Raw genomic sequence first — 21,967 nt, 5'->3', positions numbered from 1 at the left:
CAAAATTATTTTCTTGAGAAACCTGTAATTCAATTTATTTTTTTAAGGTTTTAAAGTAGAATTAGAATACTTTGTGTCATTGTATTCCTATATCTGTAACATCTGTGTATCAAGTTAATTATGCAATGGTAAATATGTTCTTTTAAAATCAGAAACTTTTTTTTTTTTTAAGACAAGTCTGGTGAAACTTTCATTTCAGCTATTAATATATATGTCTTGTATTTTGTGGTAAATGCATTCATTTTTAATTTTAGTTTCTTAGTTTGATAAAACTTCAGACTTAGAAAAGCTACAAGAATAGTAAAAAGAGTCTCCTGTGTTCTCCAGATATTAACTTTACTCCTCTTTTCCTCTCTGCCTACTCCCATTTCCTATATGAGCACAAAGCCATTTATAACAAAAATAGTGTATTCACTTTAAGATTCCATTTTTGATGTTTGTGTTTGGGCTCATAGGGGAAGTGATGTGTAGTCATCCTCATCTGTATTTTTGCCAGGTTAGGTCATTCATGCTATACTTGTCTATATTTTATGAGTGTATTAATAGCATTCCTTTCTGAAAGTTTTGAAAACCTAGTTAAGCTGATTCCCAAGGATCATATGTTCTTTTGTGTTTTTATTTTTATTATACTATTATTATTTCATCCTGAACTTTTTTTTGTTTTGTTTTGTTTACATGTTTTGATATATTTGTGTTTATTTCACCTGGTTGTAACATTAATTAACATGTAGTTAAGAAAATATCTCCCCAGTTTTAGAAGTCATTTGTACTGATTTTTAAAATTGTGGTTAAATATAAGTAACATAGAATTTACCATTTTAACCATTTTTAAGTGTACAGTTGAGTGGTGTTAGGTACATTCACATTGTTGTACATCATCGGCACCATCCATTTCCAGAACTTTTACATCATCCGTAACTGAAACTCTGTACCCATTAAAGGTACACAAAGTCCTCATTAAATACTAAGTCCTCATTCCCTCCTCTTGTTAATCACTGATAATCACTGTTGTACTTTGTCTCTATAAATTTGACTACTCTATGTACCTCGTGTAAGTGAAATCATATGGTACTCTGAAAAGGATATAAGAGAGGCACCAGGATTGCACATTCGGTTGGGTGTTTGCCTTTGCCTTGGGTCGTGATCCCAGAGTCCCTGGATTGAGCTCAAGTTGGGCTCCCTGCTAGGCAGGGGGTCCTGCTTCTCCCTCTCCCTCTGCCTGCCACTCTGCCTATTTGTGCTCTCTATCTCTCTATCAGATAAATATGTAAAATCTTTATAAAAATAATAAAAAGGATATAAGATACTGGTGGGGAACTAATATAATAACCATTGTCACAGCTTTCAAAGATTTTTTTTTAGCACAACCCATGTTAAGGAATACGCTTTATATTGTGCTCTCCAGTTCAAACAGCCATTTATGTGATATTTATCTGAAACCAAATTTCAACTAAATTATACCTTTATCATATGTGCTGCCCTCTAATGTTTTCTTTTCTTACCTCCCTTCTGTGCTAAGTATTTTTTTTTTTAAGATTTTATTTATTTATTTGACAGAGAGAGATTACAAGTAGACGGAGAGGCAGGCAGAGAGAGAGAGAGAGGGAAGCAGGCTTCCCGCTGAGCAGAGAGCCTGATGCGGGACTCGATCCCAGGACCCTGAGATCATGACCTGAGCCGAAGGCAGCGGCCTAACCCACTGAGCCACCCAGGCACCCTGTGCTAAGTATTGATCTTGTTCTGGGGCTCTGTGAACCAGGGCAGATTACCTACAAGTGCATAACTTTCCTTAACCATAAACTTAGATGACAATAATACCTACCTCTCAGAAATATTGTCACGAATAAACCATTGCCATAATGATTGCTTCAGAGCCTCCCACACGTGAAAGATCAGTAACAGCACAAAATGGATGAATCCTTCCTGTCTATCTTGACAAAGCTTAATGCTGCTACTACCACACACCACAAAATGCCTTCGCTCCGTAGGTGCCAGCCAAAAAAAAGAAAATAGCAGAAGCAATAGCAACATAACCTCTTCCGTGCTTCCACTTTCCAAATCATGAATAAGTGCTTCTGATTGGCTAAACTAGGTTATAACTGTAACCCTTAATGTAAGATGACCAAGGATGTATAATTTTTAGCTTTCCTGCTTCAGTACAGAAAGGCATATTAAAAACTGCAGAATGGATGTGGTTTAATTTAATCATTGCTGTATAGTAAAACAAAACCTCATGGGTTAAAATTATTATTCCTCACAGCTCTGCGATATGATTGCTCCATGTGGTATAAGCCAGGGTTACTCTTACAAGCTAACTTTAGCTGGGAACTCAGCTAGGGAAGGCTTTGAGTTTTCTGTGTAGTCTGCCTTTAAATGTTATCTCATTTTCCAGGTGTATGGTCTCTTCTTTCTTGGATAGTCTGGTCTTCCTAACAGCGTGGCTGTTGGGTTCCAGTAGGAAGCATCCCAGCCTCTCTGTGCACCTGGTTACCAGGCCTCGCCTTGCATTTTGCTTGGTAAAGTCCCATTTGCCAAAATAAGTCACAAGACCAAAACCGGTGTCTTTCTGAGAGAGTACCAAAGAAGATATAAATATTATGAGACATAATATGGTAGTTAGCCTCCAAGATGGCCCTGAATGAGCCTCATTTCCTTATATTTTGACTGAATAGGGCTGTCCTGAGTAATTAATAGGCTATTTCAGAAGTGACAGTGTAGGTTTTTGAAGGTTAGTTCATAAAAGATTGCCATTTATGACTTGGCGCTCTTGTACTGCTCTCTGGGAGAAAGCCAGCGCCATCCCATGAGGACATTTAGAGCAGCTGTCTGGAGAGCCTCTGATGCCTTTTGCTAAAAGCCAGTGCCAGCTTACCAACCATGTGAATGAGCTACCTTCATAGCACACCTGGTAGGCCCATTAGACCTTCAGATGATTACCGCTTTGATGGATTACAATTTCATTAGAGAGTCCAAGCAAAGCCACCAAGCCAAGTCACTCTCCCAATTCCACCTGCATAGAAATTAGAAATCTCTATTATTGGTCAGTTTCTTTTGTGAATTAAAGTAATTGAAATTAAAAATTCAATTTAATTGAAATTAAAAATTGAAGTAATATAATAGCATCTCAAACCTAGCAATGTACAAGTGTTATGACCTAGCTGGTGTTATTTTAAAATGGAAACTTGGGCTAGAATTAGATTTTAGGAATGGAAACTTGGATTAAAATTAGAAACCAGGGGCACCTGGGTGGCTCAGTGGGTTAAAGCCTCTGCCTTCAGCTCAGGTCATGATCCCAGGGTCCTGGGATCAAGGTCCGCATCAGGCTCTCTGCTCAGCAGGGAGCCTGCATCCTCCTCTCTCTCTGCCTGCCTCTCTGCCTACTTGTGATCTCTCTCTCTGTCAAATAAATAAATAAAATCTTTTAAAAAAAGGAAAAATTAGAAGATCAGTCAGTGAGATTTATTTTACTTACAGAATTAGGAGGAAAATATGATCACCTCAGCATGCACAGAAAAAAAATGATAAAATTCAATACATATGATAAAGTCATCTTCTGTATGATTTATTTCACCTAGCATAATACCCTGAAGGTTCATCCATGTTGCCATGAATAGCAAGATTTCATTTTTTTTTATGGTAGATTAATATTCTGGTGTGTGAGTATGAGTGTGTGTTTGTGTGTATCGCCTTTATTCTCTTCTCTATCGGTGGACATTTAGGTTGCTTCTGTATCTTGGCTATTGTAAATAATGCTGCAATAAATGTAGGGATGCATGTATCTTTTCTAATTTTTTTTATTTTCTTCAGGTAAACACCCAGAAGTAGAATTATTGGGGCATGTGGTGCTTCTGTTTTTAATTTCTTGAGAAACCTCAGCGCTATTTTCCACAGTGGCTACACACATTTACATTCCCACCAACAGTGCAGAAGGGGTCCCTTTTTCTTCACATCTTCTCTAATACTTGTTATTTCTTGTATTTTTGATACTAGCCATTCTGACGGGTATGAGGTGATATTGCATTGTTGTTTGCATTTGTATTTTCCTGATGATTAGTGATTAGTTGAGCATCTCTTTATGTGTCTTGGCCATCTTTATATCTTCTTTGGGAAAATGTCTGTTCGAGTCCTCTGCCCATTTTTAAAAATTAGATTATTCGGGTTTTTTTGTTGTTGAGTCTTACAGGATCTTTATATATTTTGGATATTAACCCCTTACCACTTATATCATTTGCAAATATCTTCTATTCAGTAGGTTGCCTTTTTTGGTTTATTGATGATTTTCTTTGCTGTGCAAAAGCTTTTTAGCTTGATGTAGTCCCAGGAGTTTGTGTTTGTTTTTTTTTTAAGATTTTATTTATTTATTTGACAGACAGAGATCACAAGCAGGCAGAGAGGCAGGCAGACAGAGAGGAGGAAGCAAGCTCCCTGCTAAGCAGAGAGCCCAATGTGGGGCTTGATTCTAGGACCCTGGGATCATGACCTGAGCTGAAGGCAGAGGCCTTAACTCACTGAGCCACTCAGGCGCCCCCAGGAGTTTATTTTTGTTTTTGTTTCCGTTGCTTGTGGAGACAGATCCAGAAAAATACTGCTTAAGGTCAATGTCTAAAAGATAACTGCCAGTGTTTTCCTTTAGGAGTCTTATGGTTTCAGGTATTACATTTAGGTCTTTAATCCATTTTATATTTGTGTGTGGTCCAGTTTTATTCTTTTGCATGTAGCTGTCCAGTTTTCCCAGCACCACTTATTGAAGAAACTGTCATTTCCCCATTTATATTCTTTCCTCTTTGGTGGATTGATTGACCATATAGACATGGGTTTATTTCTGAGCTATATGTTTTGTGCTAGTACCCTAGTGTTTTTTTTTTTTTTTAATTCTCTTTTCTTTTTATTAAAGTGTAACTGACACACAATGTTACATTAGTTTCATATGTACAGCATGGTGATTCCACAACTGTATGCATTATGCTGTGCTCACCACAAGTGTAGCTACCATCTCTCACCATAAAATATCATTACAATATCACTGACAATATTTCTTTTTTTTTTTTTTTTTTTTGCCCCCCCCACTGACAATATTTCTTTCATCCCCATGACTTATTCATTCCATAAGTGGAAGCCTGTGCTTACAACTCCCCTTCACTCATTTTCCCATCCCCTATTAACCCTGTAGTTTTGATTATTACAGCTCTATGGTATGCCATGAAATCTGGGATTATGATACCTTCAGCTTTGTTCTTCTTTCTCAAAATTGCTTTGACAATTCAGGGTCTTTTGTGATTCCATAGAAATTCTAGGATTCTTTATTGTAGTTCTGTGAAAAAATACTATTTTTTTTTTTTATGGGAATTGCATTGAATCTGTAGACTGCTTTGGGCAGTATGAATATTTTAACAGTATTCTTCCAAATAATGAGCATGGGTTTTTTGTTTTAGAGTGATTCTAAAATGTACATTTGATAATTTTTGTAATTACAAACAATAAGAGAGGTTATTTTATAATTACAACTTTTAATCAGAAGTACAGCTACAGGGCACCTGGGTAGCTCAGTGGGTTAAAGCCTCTGCCTTCGGCTCAGGTCATGATCCCAGGGTCTTGGGATCAAGCCCCACATTGGGCTCTCTGCTTAGCAGGGAGCTTGCTTCCTCCTCTCTGTCTGCCTGCCTCTCTGCCTGCTTGTGATCTCTGTCTGTCAAATAAATAAATAAAATCTTAAAAAAAAAAAAGTACAGCTACATAAAAATGCTTAAACATGGTTTTCTTTTGTGAAATCCAAAACCTACTAAAGTGTGAAATGAGAGCAGTTCGAAAGAGCCTAAATCAAAGCAGCTTTGATAATAAAATATAAAAGAAACATAATTGATGATATTGCAGAATATTAAACGAATTTGGTTGTATGTATGAGACTAAGAATTTTTTGATCTGGGTTAAATTTTACCTAAAATGATTAGAGTCTTAAATGAAGATTTACACAAATTGATTGTGAATTCTCTGATAGTAACTAATTAATAGTTTGTGTTGTAATGGACATGAGTTTTTTAAAATATATGTCTTCTAATTTGTAAATATCAGGAGTTGAGTATTTTTTTCTTTTTATGTACTTTTACAGATGGTAGTAAAAACTTTTATGGATATGGATCAGGACTCAGAAGATGAAAAACAGCAGTATCTCCCACTAGCCTTGCATCTTGCATCTGAATTTTTCCTCAGGAATCCCAATAAAGATGTGCGTCTTCTTGTAGCATGTTGTTTGGCCGACATTTTTCGAATCTATGCCCCAGAAGCTCCATATACTTCCCATGATAAACTTAAGGTAAATAAAATCTTTACAGAATTAGTTTACTTTTATACTTTATACCCTAGCTTATCTTTAAGAACTAGCTTTTATTATTATTCACCTGTCATCATCACAAGATTATATCGTAAGTTGTAAAACAGATGAATTATTCAGTTGAAATTCATTGCATAGCCACAAAAATTACTGGTATTTTTATTGAGGCATTGAAAGATGTAGATCTGAACTAGCCCCTGTCTGCTGTATGTAACCTTCATGATAACCCATCACAAAGCCCAGGTGGTTGAATTGAAGGGATAAATAGAGGGTTAATGATACTTTATAAAACAATAATGTAACAGAATTTATGTATTCAGATGATTATTTCACCCTGCACAGTACATGCAAAATTATATTGTGCTTATCAGAGGTTTCTGCCTTTGTTTAAAATGTTTGAGGAACTCTTTTAAATTGATCTCTTTGAGCTAACTTCATATTCTTAATAATTTTTATTCCCAGCAAATTTTAGTATTTTGAACTACCTTTTTTTCCGTTGTCCTAAAGTCATTTTTTTGCATGTTGATTCTATTTTGGGTTAAAACTTCTTAAAAAAAAAAAAAGAACTTCTAAAGAAAGCTTATTAAGAAATGGCATACTATTGTTATGAAAAGCACAACCCTTGAACCAGTCTATTATTGGTTTTGTTCCACACAAGTTTGTGGTCACACATCAAATTCAAACTACTGAAAATTACTATTTTCATGTAGGAGATAGTAATGGAAAGGCTTTTGTCCAGGTCCTTAAAATGAAGATAATTGTTTGCCATGATGCAAGATGAAGATAATGAGTAAAACGGACGTTCTGTAGTAGAAGAAAGGGCAACAAGATAGAGAATTTACGGTTCTCCAAGAATGAGAAAGCCTAAAAATTTATGCCAGTAATAATTTTTATTATCATTTTTAAAAGATATAATTTGCTTTGTTCTCATTATTTGGAGTAATGGACTAAGCCAGTCCCAAGTTCTTTGGCTAAGGAGAATTTTCTTTTATTGTATTTAATGGAGAATATGTATACAGACTATTATTAGTGTATTATGAAAGAATGATAAGTGTTTGTGTCTAAATTAATTTTATCATTTTTTTTTAACAGGACATATTTTTGTTTATTACCAGACAGTTAAAAGGTTTGGAGGATACAAAGAGCCCACAGTTTAATAGATACTTTTATTTATTAGAGGTAAAAATAAAATTTAATAAATATCACACTATTCATGTAATAGAAAATTCCTTACAGTAACTTTATAATGCAGGATGAATTTTTTGTTTTATACAAATCCCACTTAATAAAATGTCTTTTTTAAGATAAAGTACATTCCACTGGAAAACCTATTACTTGAAACTCTATTTTCATCTTTCTGTTTTTATTCTTTCTAATCTGAAGAGGGATTAAGTTGAATTAATTTCCACTTGCTTATATTTAGTGTATATATACATATATGTATATATATATCTACTAATCTCTAACAATTTAGTTTTTTCCACTAGAGTAAGTTAATGCCAACAGATATATGTCCCTTTAAAGGTTACAGTAATGATAACTTTAACAACTTTAATTTTATATAGTTTTGTAAGCTTTAATAGAGATTTATAATTCTATAAATTGTAGTATTGAATTTGCTTTTGTGTAGCTATTCTGTGCAAGTGTAAATATTTATTTATTTATTTATTTATTTAAGAACTTAGCTTGGGTTAAATCATACAACATCTGCTTCGAATTGGAAGATTGCAATGAAATTTTTATTCAGCTTTTTAGGACTCTCTTCTCAGTGATCAAGTAAGTTATTTTTTAAGCATTTCTGTTTGTCTCTTTCCTTGCTGTGCATTTTGAAGTATTGTGTACTTTGCCTGTGACTGTGATCTTTTAGATTTATAATGAAATGTTTCCCTTAGAAGACTTGACATGAAGAGGAAAATAACCAAACCTGTTGTCTGAAAGCTGCTTTTGCTTTTATACCACTATTTTAGTTAGGTATCAGTTATATTGGTTGACTCATAAATGTGATGTATGTGATAAATGTAATGAAATATTAAATTATGAAGTGGAAATTATAAGTATTGTAAATAGCATTAGTGAGTGCTGAAAATCAGTACCTCAGTGGTTAAGCACACTGACTTCTCATTTTCAAGCGAGGAAAAAACCTTAAGCATTGCTCCTTCTTTAGAGAAATAGGGAAATTAATGCATAGGGAAGGGGAGTGTGGTGGCTTGCCCAGAGACAAATCACTGAACAGGAGAGCCTAAACTGATTTCAGTTCAGTGTTTTGTTGTGTTTTATTCTGTGTTTGTTTGTTTGTTTGGGGTTTTTTTGGGTTTTTGTTGTTGTTGTTTTTTGTTGTTGTTTTTTGGTATAGTAAACCAAGCATCATCATGAGATATGTTCTACAGCATTGCACTATATGCAAACATAGTGTTTTTCATATAAATTTTAAATTTTCTAGTAACCATGTTAAGAAAGGTTAAAAAGAAACAAATCAGATTTATTTCAATAATATACTTTATTCTGCAGTATCCAAAAGCATTAATTTTTTTTTTAAGGTTTCTTTATTTTAAAGAGAGAGAGCATGGGCAAACATATGTGAGCAGGGAGAAGGGCAGAGGGGGAGAGAGACTCTCAAGCAGACTCCCCACTGAGCTCGGAGCCTGATGTGGGGTTCAATCTCATGACCCTGAGATCATGACCTGAGCTAAAATCAAGAGTCCAACAATTAACTGACTGAGCCATCCAGGCATCCACAAAAGCATTATTATTTCAACTTGTGGCTCTGTCCATACTACAAGTTTTCAGTGGCCATGTGGCTATTGACTAATGGCTTCCATATTGGATAGCACATTTCTAGAGTTTTCTGTAGATTTTTTTTTTATGGACACTATGCTATCATGCTTTCTCTTTCCCTGGAATGATAGGAATAGAATTTAACCTGGCATATATAGCAAGGAACTGGATTGAACTGGTATAGAAATGGAAGCTTATAAAGAGACTGCATGAGAAAAAGCTTCCTTTGGAACTAAATGAAGGCATGAAAAAAATGATAAACTGTATAAACTTTACCTTTTGTGTTAGTTAGCTTTTGCTGCATGACAAAACAACCCCAAACTTGCTGGCTTAAAATAGACCCCATTGTATTTGACTCCTAATTCTGTTTGGCAGTTCTTTTTGTCTGTGCTGGGCTCACTCCTCTATTTGCAGTCTGTTGACAGGACATCTGGCAGTTGGTTGAGGTAATAGGACAACTAGGTCATGTGTCTCTCTCTCTCTCACATTTTCATCATCCAGCTGGCTAGCCCAGGCCTCTTCAAATGCTGACTGGGTTTCAAAAATAGCAAGAAAGAGCGTGCTTTACCTCACAAGCACTTTTTAAACCTCTGCCCACTTCATGTTTACTTACGTTTCATTGGTCAAGGAAGGTACATAGTCAAGCCTAACTTCAGAGGTTTGTTAGATAGACTCCATATCTTCGTGGAGGAACAGAATTTTAAAGCCATATGAATATAGAGAGAACAATTTGTGGCCATTTTTTGTATCCTGTCACATTTTTGCAACTTTTTCTTTTAAAATTAAAATTGCCAAAAAAATTCTAAAACTATTGAAATTGTCATCATTCTGCCCCCTTGTTGACCTTTACTGTCAACTTAGTCCACTTCCCACTCTGCCATTATACTTTCCTCTCACAATTACTTGTACATACACACACCCTTTCTTTGATCCATTAATATTTTTATTTCCTGAACCTAAAGATGTAAGTTTGTTGTTGACCTAATTAATTAATTCATAGTGAGCTAGGAGTAAATAAAAGACTTGGCTTTTGGGGGCGCCAATGTGGCTCAGTCGGTTGATTGGCCAGCTCCTGATTTTGGCTTAGGTCATGATCTTGGGATCCTGGAACTAAGCCATGTGTTCCCTGCTCAGCAGGGAGTCTGCTTAAAGATTCTCTCCCTCTCCTGCCCCTTCCCCTGCTCGAGCTCTCTCAAACAAATAAATTAAAAAAGACTTGCCATTTGAAAGAGGAGCTCATTATTTTGTATTTACTGACACATTTACCATTTGTCTGGTGTTCTGCATTTCTTTGTGTCAATGCAGATTTCTATGTGGTATTGTTTTTCTTCAGTCTGAAGGACTTTCTTTAACATTTCTATAGTTCTGGTCTGTGCTGATAGATTTCTTTTGGTTTTGTATGTCTGAAAATGTCTTTATTTCACTTTCATTTTTGAAAGTTATTTTCATGGTAAAAATTCTAGGTTGATAGGCTTTTTTCTTTTGCCTTTTTTTTGTTTGTTTTTTCTCTTTTAGTACTTTTGAAGATGTTGCTCCATTTTCTGGTTTTCATTGTTTCTAATGAAAAGTTTTTGTCATTTTTAATCTTTGTTCCTCTGTACATAATGTATCTTTTTTCTCTACCAGCTTTTAAGATTTTCTCTTCATTACTGGTTTTAAACAATTTGATTATGATGTACCATGGTGGAGTTTTCTTTTTCTTGTGCTTGGGGCTCGTTGAGCTTGGATATGTGGGTTTACCATTCTGATTACAAGATTCCCTGTGAATTGTGAGATTTTCCAATTTGGTTGGAACATGTTCTATTCTAAGACCTTTGTAAATTCCAGGGATTATTCCCTCTGCTCCTTTCAGGTGGTGCCTTTCCCAGACTCAAGTCATTTCTTCACATACATGTGCTGATTAGTAAGCAAGCACTTGAAGACTCAGGGATACCTTTACAGACCTGCTCTCTGAATAGGTCTCCCCCCTCTGATATTCTGCCTGCAAACTCTAGTCTTTCCAGACTTAGAAAAACCACTAGGCTCTGTCAGTATCTTCCCTTCCCTAACTGCGGCCTGGAAAATGTTTTCCTCTCTCAGCAACATGTGCATGATGTGCAGTGTCTGAAAACTGTCATTTCATATATTTTGTTCAGTCTTTTAGTTAGTTTGAGGTAGGAGGATAAGTCTTACCCAATTATTGAATCTTGACTAGAACCTGTGGAAATCATTTTAAGCTGTTTTGTTTCTCTTCACTCTAATTCTTTCCTATCCGTAAGTATATTTGGGTCTGAGAGTTAAATACTCTCTTCAGTTTTTTTGCATCAATCTGAATATTTCTATTTTTTCACCCTTGCACACACTGCCCCTAACATATAGTTGATCCTTCATGATCTTGGCCTTTAGTAAACAGGATATTTGAAAGAGGGTATGCTATAGGGGTATCCTTCTAAAAGTTGTAGGGAATAGTGTATCTAATGTGAGAATTTTGCCACCAGCTTCAGAAATTTTCATCTTGCATTTTACCATCAAGTGTTCAACAGGTCTCTTATACATTATTTCAGGTTAATTTTTTAAAAAGTAAGAGATACATAAATGATGTTAGAATTTTGCCTTGATTTAAACTTTCTGTATCCCTGTATCTGTAGTATCACTAAATTGTATCATTTCTCTTGATTTATCTTTACATATATATCTGATAAATGTGAAAATGGATATTTCAAATCTTTAGTCAAGATGTAGTCAAAGGAGAGAAGCCTAGATGTTCTACTCGTTTTTAGCAGTTTTATAGCCAGTCTTCTTAGGTTAAGTACTGGATCAGCAGTAGAGACATATTGATTGAGGAGGCCTACAGTTGATTCTTCACTGGCATGGCTTAGAAAGTAGGACTAAATCTGATTCTAGGCTTTATACCTTGTTGACTTCTCATTTTTTTGAAATTCTTTGTGAGATACCTAAATGACATTTTCAGAAACTTCTAGTCATAAATTCTGATAAAAATTTTATATCAGACTTTTTTCAGTATTGGTAAACTAAAATCTCTAGTGACAAAGATAGCTAAAATTACTTGTATTGGCTAAGGTTTTTTTGATGTTTATAGTTTCATTTTGGAAAATGTATTAATATGTAAAAGGCTGAAGAACTGTTATCATTATCTTGTACTTTTTTTTGTTTTCTTAATTAAAATTTTATCACCTTTTAAAATCTGGGGACATGTAAGCACGATGTCGTTTCTTTGAAGTTGATGTTTTTGTTTGGTTGATTTAACCCACTCTTTGACTCCTAATTGTGTGGTGACTTAATTCATTTTAAAAGTCTTTGATTTTGTAAACTACTTTACAACAATACCTTACAGCTGTTAATGTTACAGTTAGCAGAGCGAGAAAGTAAATAGAACAGTCAAAATTTCTGTGCCATTAATTAGTATGCTTTCTTCAAGTAACAATTCTTTTATCTGAGATAGTTGTTTTAAACTAGGAAGTATAATTTTCAAGCCTGATTTTTTTTTTTTCTTTAAGCAATAGCCACAATAAGAAGGTACAAATGCACATGCTAGACTTGATGAGTTCTATCATCATGGAGGGTGATGGAGTTACTCAAGAATTATTGGACTCCATTCTTATTAACCTCATTCCTGCACATAAGGTCTGTATAATATGAAGATATTAAGGGTTATGTTTAAAGATACTACTACACATATAAAACATAATTGTTTTCCACCATTTGCAATTTCATATAATTATTCCCACTATCATTTTCTAGCCCCAATAAAATAGTGTAACACACATCAGTCTTAGAGCTATTGTTTTTAGGAGATTTATTGATTAACATATATTATAGAAGATTTTCATTCAGTAAAGTGCTTCCTGTTTTCTGGAATACAAAAATCTTTCACATTCACTTACCTGTAATGTGGGAATTAGAAAGTACTGTCTTGGTTAGGTGTTTGTTTTTTGTTTTGGGTTTTTTTTTGTTTGTTTGTTTGTTGTAGGATTTTTTGGGAAGGAAAATGTAGTTCCTTCTTTGTAACACAGATGTGGGACATAGGAATTGTATTTCTTCTCAGAATCCATTTTTCTTGGGCATTTTCAGAAAAAGATTTGGGCAGAAGCAGGAACTATATGGTTTAATGTTAAGGGGAAAGAGATGATTCATAGCTGTATATTTCTCCCTGTTTGTTTTTTCTGTTTTTCTCTGTTAACTTCTTCCTAAGCACCTGAAGTACTTAGCTTTCCACAAGCTCCACCACAGGGCTGGATTCAGTTGTACCGTATTTTTGATATTTACCCTCCCTCTGTTTTCTTCTAATGGTTCAGTGACCTATTATCGGATGTTAGATGAACAGTGTATCTAATAATGCACTTATCTAATAATGCAATTAATTAGAAGTTTTTCTTCTGCTTCCAAATATTAATTTGCATTTTATTAATTCAAATGAATCTGTAATTTGCCAAAATTTTGAGAGTAATGGTGGGGGGGGACATGTCAGACAAATTGAAGAGGGGAAAAACAGAGGAATAGATAGCATATTTGGTGTTTATATTCTCATTAGTATTTTTATGATTAGGAAATACATATACTGTTTTAGGAAATAGAAAGGTTACCTTAATTTTGAGTTAATTTCTTACCTGTTTTTCAGTGGAATAAAATCTTAGAGCAAGGGTCAAGAAGCTATGTCTTGTAGAACAAATCTAGTTCATTACCCATTTATGTAAAAATTTTTTTTGAGTACAGCCATGCTCATTCATTTTCATTTTGTCTGTGGCTGTTTCATACTCAACAGCAGAATTGTGTAGTTGCAGCAGTAACTGTATGACTCAAAAAGCCTGATATTTCCATCTGGCTCTTTGCATAAAAATTTTGCTGATTACTCACCTAGAGTATAGGGTTTCCCAGCCTCTTTTTTGGGAGAGGTACAAGATGATGGTGAATGAATCTGTTTAGTCCAAAACTTCAAAGTATAGAGATGCTGATAGGTACTCTTTAAAATAAGGAATCCATTTCCAAATATGTTTTTAAAAATTGAATATGTCTTTTCTGTGGCCTTTCTCAGACCCTTTAATTTGTTATAGTGTACTGGTAATCTTGAGGGGCAAACACAGTAATCCGTGTTTCAAAACTATCTTAATTGACCAAGTGTTTTTCTTGGAACACTTTCCAGGTGTACTATTTCTTAGATCACACATTGATAAAACAATGAAGTACTTAGGATGGTGGGTTACATGGGGGTTGGGTGGGTGGGAGGTTGGTGTATTTATTTGGAATACAGGGGTATAATTGGCAGGTCAGATTGGTTAACAAACCCAAAAAGCCTTAGGTCCATTTTCAGTTTAATAAAACTAAACAAAAAAAAGAGTTTGACTTTGGCTGTCTAATATATTTTAGTTTTTTATTTACAGTGCTATTTGCAACTTCTGCATTTAAGACCACTTGACTAGAGAATATTAGGTAAAACCTTGAATGGGATTCAGTGATATGTTTTGCTTTATAGTTTGGCAATTTGAAAATTACAGTGTTATCATGGTTCTTTCTCATAAATTCACAAATTCATTTGTAACTTTGCGTATTTTTATTGTGTTTCAGAACTTAAATAAACAGTCCTTTGACCTTGCAAAAGTCTTACTGAAAAGGACAGTCCAAACTATTGAGGCATGCATTGCCAATGTATGTATTTCTATTTATATTTATTCCATAATTGTATAATTCTTAATCCATTGTATTAATTAATGAGACCTTTCACATATAGTTTTGTTTAGCCTATAAACGGTTTCATCTATTTAAAACAAATACATAAAAGAACTGATATATCCAGATGTGACCAAATCCAATATAACTGTGTAAGCTTTGACATTATTTTTAAATGGCGTAAGAGGATATCTTATAAAAACTTGTCCACAACTCCCACCCCTCTTTTGCTGCCTTTATATTTAATTTTTTATCTCCTGAGTATGCTGATCTCTTTCGCTTTCTCCTTCCTTCTTTACCTTTATTTTTCTAGGTCATTCCTCTGAACTCTTTTGTTTCTCTCTTAAATAGCTGTTGTATATTAATAAAAATACTTTTTTCTTTATTGAAGTTTTTTTAACTTAAAAAAATCAATAAATTAATCTACAGTAAAAAATAATTTTTAATTCTTCCTAATATAGCAGTTCATTCCATTGTTTGCACATTTGCTCACATTCATGTCTATTTTTTCACATACTCTGTGTAAAATTTTGAATTGTCTGTATTTATGATTTTTCTCTATTTTGAAATTATTTCTTTTTAATATAAATGACCATAAATATTTCTCTGAATTGACATATATCCATAATTTAACTAACCGTTTCCTTATTATTTTGCATTTAGATTATTTCAGTGTTTTCCTTTAATAGCTATTTTCTTGAGTATAGCATTTATCTGTTGTTGAATTATTTTCCACATATAAAAACCCAGGTGAGAGTATATTAATGGTATGAATTATTAGTATTATTTATATTACTAAACCAGTATTTAAACATGGTAAAAGAAAAGTTTCTTTTCACAAAAGAATATATCATGGAAAGTGTCTCTCTTCAACTCTGGATACCCTAATCTCAGTTTTCAGAAATAACCATTACCAATAGACTTTAGTATATCCTTCCAGAATTAGTATTCAATGCGTGATCATTTTTGTATATGTGTATTTTTTAAAACTATTTTTTTATCTTTCCAAGGTGTGCATAGTAAGTATGAGTATTTTTGAATATTTTTGAATTTTTAACATGTGTTGGTTTTCAAAGGAAATATATTGTTTGATGATACTACCAAATATACAGGCTATGCATAGCTGTACTATATATATAGTGCAGCTGCCTCTAGCATTTTTAAATTTAATATTTTTTTTCCTACGTATGTATGTGTATTGGCAGGGAATGTTAGGTGTCTTTTAATTTGTGCTTTTGATATTCTCTTTGTTTCTTCCTAGCATTCTTTTAAATTATCAGTTAGCTTTGGTATCATCACTTTTTTTCTCTTGATACTTTCAGTCAAAATCTTTTTGACTTTGGGCATTTAAAAAAATAAGAATTCAGCCCCCACCTTTAAGTACTCTTTATTACTAAACTCATGGCAAAATTAGTCAGACTTAAGTAAAAGGCAAAAAGATTGAGACTTTAAAATTTTTCTATTATAAGGAAATTTATCTATAAAATTTTTTATAGTGAATTACATAAACTATCAAAGTTGTTTTTGTTTTTATGGAAGATTCCTAGAAATACCATCTTAATTTGGAAAAAAGCTAACAACTGAATTCCTTTTTCCCTATTACATTCATAATTAGACATTTAGAGGTTTATTCTGTTTTAGTGACTATTCTGTCATATATTAGTAACTGAAATATGTTTCATCCCCTTCAGTTGTATATGTAATGCCTAATTATATCTTTTTTAGACAGGTTTATTAAAAAAAGTCTGTCCAAGTGTTTAAGTAAAATAGATATTATATTTTTGTTTAATATCTCCTTTAGTTTTTCAATCAAGTCCTGGTGCTGGGAAGATCATCAGTAAGTGATTTGTCAGAACATGTATTTGATCTGATTCAGGAACTTTTTGCAATAGATCCTCATTTGTTATTATCTGTCATGCCGCAGCTTGAATTCAAACTAAAGGTAGGACTGACTATAAGTTTTAAGTTTTTTAAGCTTTAAGAGAAAAATTCATATGTAACTGCAAAAGATAGAAATATTGTCTTTCTCTTATAAAAGAATAAAATGTGAGTTTAGTTTATCTTCTTACAGTTAGTTAAGGTATACATTTTTAATCATTTCAGTAAAACAGTCTCATCTAGGTGTAATAGAGTTACATGGGAAAATTATACCTCTCCTAGTTGTTAAATATCTGATTAACAGAGTGACATAATAATAGATTTGAAAAATGGTATTATCCCTTGTAATACATATTGTTATTAAATAGTATTTATTATTAGGTAGATACATTTTTGAACATCAAAAGATTTCAAACTGACTGCTCAAAGGATCTTGAATATAACTATATGAACCTTCCATAGTATAGATCAAGGACAAAAATTTTTCTGTATGACTTGGGGCATATCTTATTTTTTATAGCCAAGTAAACAAGGGATTCGTAACTCCTCAAAAAATATGAAAAACTTGACACTCGATACCCTGTTCCAGTTGAACTATGTGAGATAACAGCTTACATTTGCTCAATTTTTTCAACTTTGTGAAAGGTTTTTTATATCTAATATCTTATTTGATCCTTAAACTGTGGTATAGTTAGAACCAACATTATAGTTTTGAGTTTTGAGATGAAAAATTTAAGATGAAATAATTTTGCCTAGTTGCACAGCTAAAACAGACTTGTTGGAACTCCAGTTTTCAGACTCTTTTCAATATGTATACATGATGGTTAAGAATTGTCCATGTTGGGGGCGCCTGCATGACTCACTTGGTGTTAAGCATTCTGCTCAGGTTATGATCTCAGGGCTGTGAGATAAAGCCCCATTGGGCTCCGCACTTAGTGGGGAGTCTGCTTCTCACCCTCTCTACCACCCCCCCACCCAAAAGCACTGGACATGGAGCCTGTTTAAGATTCTCTCTCCCCTCTCCCCCTTCTCCCCCCTTCTCTCCCTCGAAAAAAATAAAAAGAATTGTCCATATTGTCTTTATTATAAATATTTATCACTTATAGTATAAAAGGACATTGTACCAAGCTTCTAAGAAAATCTGTTACTTGAAATATATTAAATGGAGAACAAGGTTTTGTTTCACTTTTTAATATTGAGTTTATTTTAACAGCCTAAAGATGTTTCCCTACCAAATTATTTCTAGGTGTAAGACATTAAAATATTTTCTGTCAGTCTCTACATAGAGTGTGAATATGAAAAGTCACACCTCTTCAATCCTTAAATAAGATTGCCATGATAGATGGGGGGACAGAATTAAGAACTAGATTTCTAGGTTTCTGTATGTGGACTGAGACACCACCTCAGAGACGCCAAATGGTTTTTGCACCAAAATCAATTTACCATCACTATAATCATATTCCAGCCTCACTCAAGGAATGTATTTTAAATTTTTATAAGGTAGGAGGGCAAGTTGTCACTCAGTTTCAGTAGTTAAAAATATAAATATAAAATGTCACATCGTTTGAAATAATCACTAAGTCACTGAAGTAGTCACAAACAAGTAGGATAAAACTTCCACTTAATTTAGTTTTTGACGTTTAGTCGATAGACTGATTTTTCTTCAAAAAAATAAGTCGTGTTGGTTAGTTGATTGGATTTACTAAAAGGTCCTAATCTGCATTGTGGTCACATTGCTTGAGAAAAACTTTGTCATAGAAAACAGTTTTTTTAATTACAAATGTTAAAGCTTGATACCATTTTCATTTTTACCTCTTTGATAAGGGTGCCTGTTTTACCCACAAAACCCCTTTTCCTGAAAGGTAAACTATTCATAACAAAGACCATATCCCATGTTCTTTGTTTTTTTAACCTGCTTTTTCCATGAGTATTTTTTTATTGGATTTCTGGTATTAATGTAGACACACATTGTATAAGAAGGTTGAGAAAATTAGCAATTGCTTTTTGCTACTGCCTTTATTTTCCTAGTCAATATGTGATTTTTAAAGTTTCACCTATCACATGGTTTCAGAATAACTTAATTTATAGTAAGATGTGACATCACTAGGGAAACTGAAACAATTCATACCATATATTGATTCAGGATAAGAAAATTGGAGGTCTTTATAAAAAAAAATTTCAAACTAAGTTTTGATTTTTTTTTAATGTTCTGTTTTGCTGACCTTTTAGATCTTCTTAATATTCTTGTTATTCTATTAAAATGAGTTTTCCTGGGGTGCCTGGGTGGCTCAGCTGTTAAGCGTCTGCCTTTGGCTCAGGCCATGATCCCAGGGTTCTTGAATCGAGCGCTATGTCTGGCTCCCGCCGTGTCTGGGTCCCTGTTCCACGGGAGCCTGCTTCTCCCTCTCCCCCCGCCCCCCCCCCCCCCCCCCCCGCTTATGTTCCTTCTCTCACTGTCTCCCTCTGTCAAATAAATAAATCTTTTAAAAAATAAAAGTGAGTTTTCCTGAATCACAACATTCTTCAGTGTTATATTCTCTAGTAACTTAGGGGATCTCCGTTTTTGTTTTGTTTGTTTGTTTTCAAGATTTTATGTATTTATTTGAGATAGAGCAAGAGTGAGGGAGCCAGAGCAAGAGCTGGGGGAGGACAGAGAGAGAGAGAGAAGGGGAGCAGGAAGCCTGATGTGGGGCTGGATCCCAGGAACCTGAGACCATGACCCGAGCCAAAGGCAGAATCCTGGTTGACTGAGCTACCCTGGTGTCCCTAGGGGATCCTTGATTAAAATGTCGTATATCAAAACCTTAATTGATAGGAGTTTATGTTGGAGTTCAAATGGCAGAAAGATTTCTTATAAGAAAACTTAGGATGGGGGCCTCCTGGGTGGCTTAGCCTGTTAAGCACTCTTGATCTCAGGGCTGTGAGTTCAGGCCCCACACTGGGCTCCACAGTGGGTGTGGAGCCTACTTTAAAAAAAGAAAGAAAGAAAAGAAAACTTACCAGGGTGGGAATTATTTGCAGCTTTGCCTTTCACAGAATTTTTTCCAAGACTCTTTAGGGAATGTTAGAATTGAATGATTATCTTAGTATTTCTACAGTGTCTGTGTAGATTGCAAATAAGCAGTGAAGTAGGCATAAATTAGCATTTGGAGGGGGTGTAAAATAAGAACAAAGAACCAGATGATGTGACATGGAATCACATCCATTTCCACATAGTAAATGAGAGCATATGATATTTTAAAGTTCTCATCGTTGTAAGTGGAAATAGGAAACTGTAGCTTCTCGGGAATGATTCATGTTGTTTTCTATAATCTGATGAATAAACTTTGGCTTCATTTATTTTTTTGTTTTCCTTAGAGCAATGATGGAGAAGAGCGATTAGCTGTTGTTCGACTTTTAGCTAAATTATTTGGTTCTAAAGATTCTGATTTGGCAACACAGAATCGTCCTCTTTGGCAGTGTTTTCTTGGACGGTAAGAGAACATATAATTCTATGGATTCTGACTTGTATGTTTTGGAGGCCAGTCAGTATGGTCCATTTGATTAAAACCACACGTACCAAAACTTTAATTGATATGTGGTGGGTTTTTTGTTTGTTTGTTTGTTTTTTAAGTATCTGTTGCTCTTTCTTGGAGAACAAATTACACATCAGATTTTTTATGAAGAATGCTTATTATTTACCACATAACACTTTTTAATCTTTCTGTGCTACAATAATGTCATTAGAATAGGTACAATAATGTCAATAGAATAGATAGGCAATATCTGAGAATGTTCCATCTTAAGATTTTTAAATCATGAGACTGAAGACATAATGATCCAGTCCATGCCATTTTTCAGTCCAACAATGTATTCGTTTACTAGTGTTTATTGTTTAGGTCTGTAGCTTATCTAATTGAATGATGTATGTTATGAACTAATTTGGTATTATAGTACAATTTTGAAATTGAAAATAACATTGCTCTTGATTCAGATAATTTTTAATGTTCCTTCTCGAGAACTTAGAATTATTAGGATCTATTCAACTTGATGATAACGTTGAAAAATATCTTTGAAATTTATCAGATTCCCTCTTGCATTCCGTTTACATGTTTCTTGCTTCAGACCATGAAAAGTCTGTTTTTCCTCTTAGTATTCTGGAAAATATTTAAGATTCATCGTTGTTTAATTCAGCTGATTCAGAAGGTGGGCTTAGAAATTTTCTTAAATTCATTATAATGATCCCAAGTTAGATTTGCCAGTTATATTTTGATATTTGAGAAATCTCTGACACTGACCATCTTAATTTACTTAGAACAGGCCATTTTGAAGGTCTGTAAATGCTGGCTATTTTGAATAATTAAACTTGATTTTATGACAACTTAAAATAGAGGGAATGAAACAACTATACTTGTCAGTAAACAAGAGGAGTGATTCTGTCCTTGTGATTGCCTCGATGTTTATAGCAAAACAATTACTTATAAAAACTAAATCAGGGGCGCCTGGGTGGCTCAGTGGGTTAAGCCGCTGCCTTCGGCTCGGGTCATGATCTCAGGGTCCTGGGATCGAGTCCCACATCGGGCTCTCTGCTCAGCGAGAAGCCTGCTTCCCTCTCTCTCTCTCTGCCTGCCTCTCCGTCTACTTGTGATCTCTCTCTGTCAAATGAATAAATAAAATCTTTAAAAAAAAAAAAAAAACTAAATCAAGTGTAAGAAACTTCTTATATTCATAATTTTATATTCACTGCTATTTCTAATAATCAGTCTCCTTCATATTTCTACATATGAAGCATTCATTCATTGAATTCATTAAAACAGAGAAATATTACCAGTGTATCTGTTTTACTGTATTATTTTCCTTAATTATTTAGCAGTAAGTGTTTTGATACTTTATAATTTAGTTGATCATAAATGGTAATGTTTTCATTTTTCTCTGGCATTTAGAAAATTTATAAATCCTGGAGTGCCTGGGTGGCTCAGTGGTTGGGCCTCTGCCTTCGGCTCAGGTCATGATCTCAGGGCCCTGGGATTGAGCTCCACATTGGGCTCTCTGCTCAAGGGGGAGCCTGCTTCTCTGCCTACTTGTGTTCTCTCTCTCTGTCAAATAAATAAATAAAATCTTTTAAAAAAAAAAAAGTTTAAAAAAAAGAAAATTTATAAATCCTAAAATTATTGTAATTTTAGTCTTTACTTAGGAAAGTAAGAAAAAAGTAAGCTTTATTTGTTAAGACATTTATTGGGGCACCTGGGTGGCTCAGTCAGTTAAGCATCTGGCTCGGGTCATGGTTCTGGGATCCTGGGGCATAGTGCTCCCTGCTCAGCAGCGAGTCTGCTTTTGCCTCTC

At 34.1% G+C, this 21,967-nt stretch overlaps 1 protein-coding gene across 3 annotated transcripts in view; it reads left to right on the top strand.

Moving 5' to 3' along the window:
* PDS5A (PDS5 cohesin associated factor A) overlaps positions 1–21,967 on the top strand; it is a 137,093-nt gene that overhangs the window by 44,388 nt on the left and 70,738 nt on the right. For 2 of the 3 annotated variants that reach the window (XM_047719141.1, XM_047719142.1), the window contains exons 3-9: positions 6,107–6,310; positions 7,421–7,507; positions 8,007–8,104; positions 12,601–12,727; positions 14,666–14,746; positions 16,569–16,709; positions 20,003–20,118. In XM_047719141.1, coding sequence (XP_047575097.1) covers positions 6,107–6,310; positions 7,421–7,507; positions 8,007–8,104; positions 12,601–12,727; positions 14,666–14,746; positions 16,569–16,709; positions 20,003–20,118 — 854 coding nt within the window. Of the gene's footprint in view, positions 1–6,106; positions 6,311–7,420; positions 7,508–8,006; positions 8,105–12,600; positions 12,728–14,665; positions 14,751–16,568; positions 16,710–20,002; positions 20,119–21,967 lie in introns of those variants that run through there. The other variant, XM_047719143.1, reaches the window with a different exon arrangement.

This window comes from Lutra lutra, chromosome 2 (assembly GCF_902655055.1).
Source record: "Lutra lutra chromosome 2, mLutLut1.2, whole genome shotgun sequence".
In the NCBI taxonomy this organism is placed as follows: Eukaryota; Metazoa; Chordata; class Mammalia; order Carnivora; family Mustelidae; genus Lutra; species Lutra lutra.
Note: the sequence above shows the minus strand (reverse complement) of the source record. Positions and strands in the feature narration are given on the sequence as shown.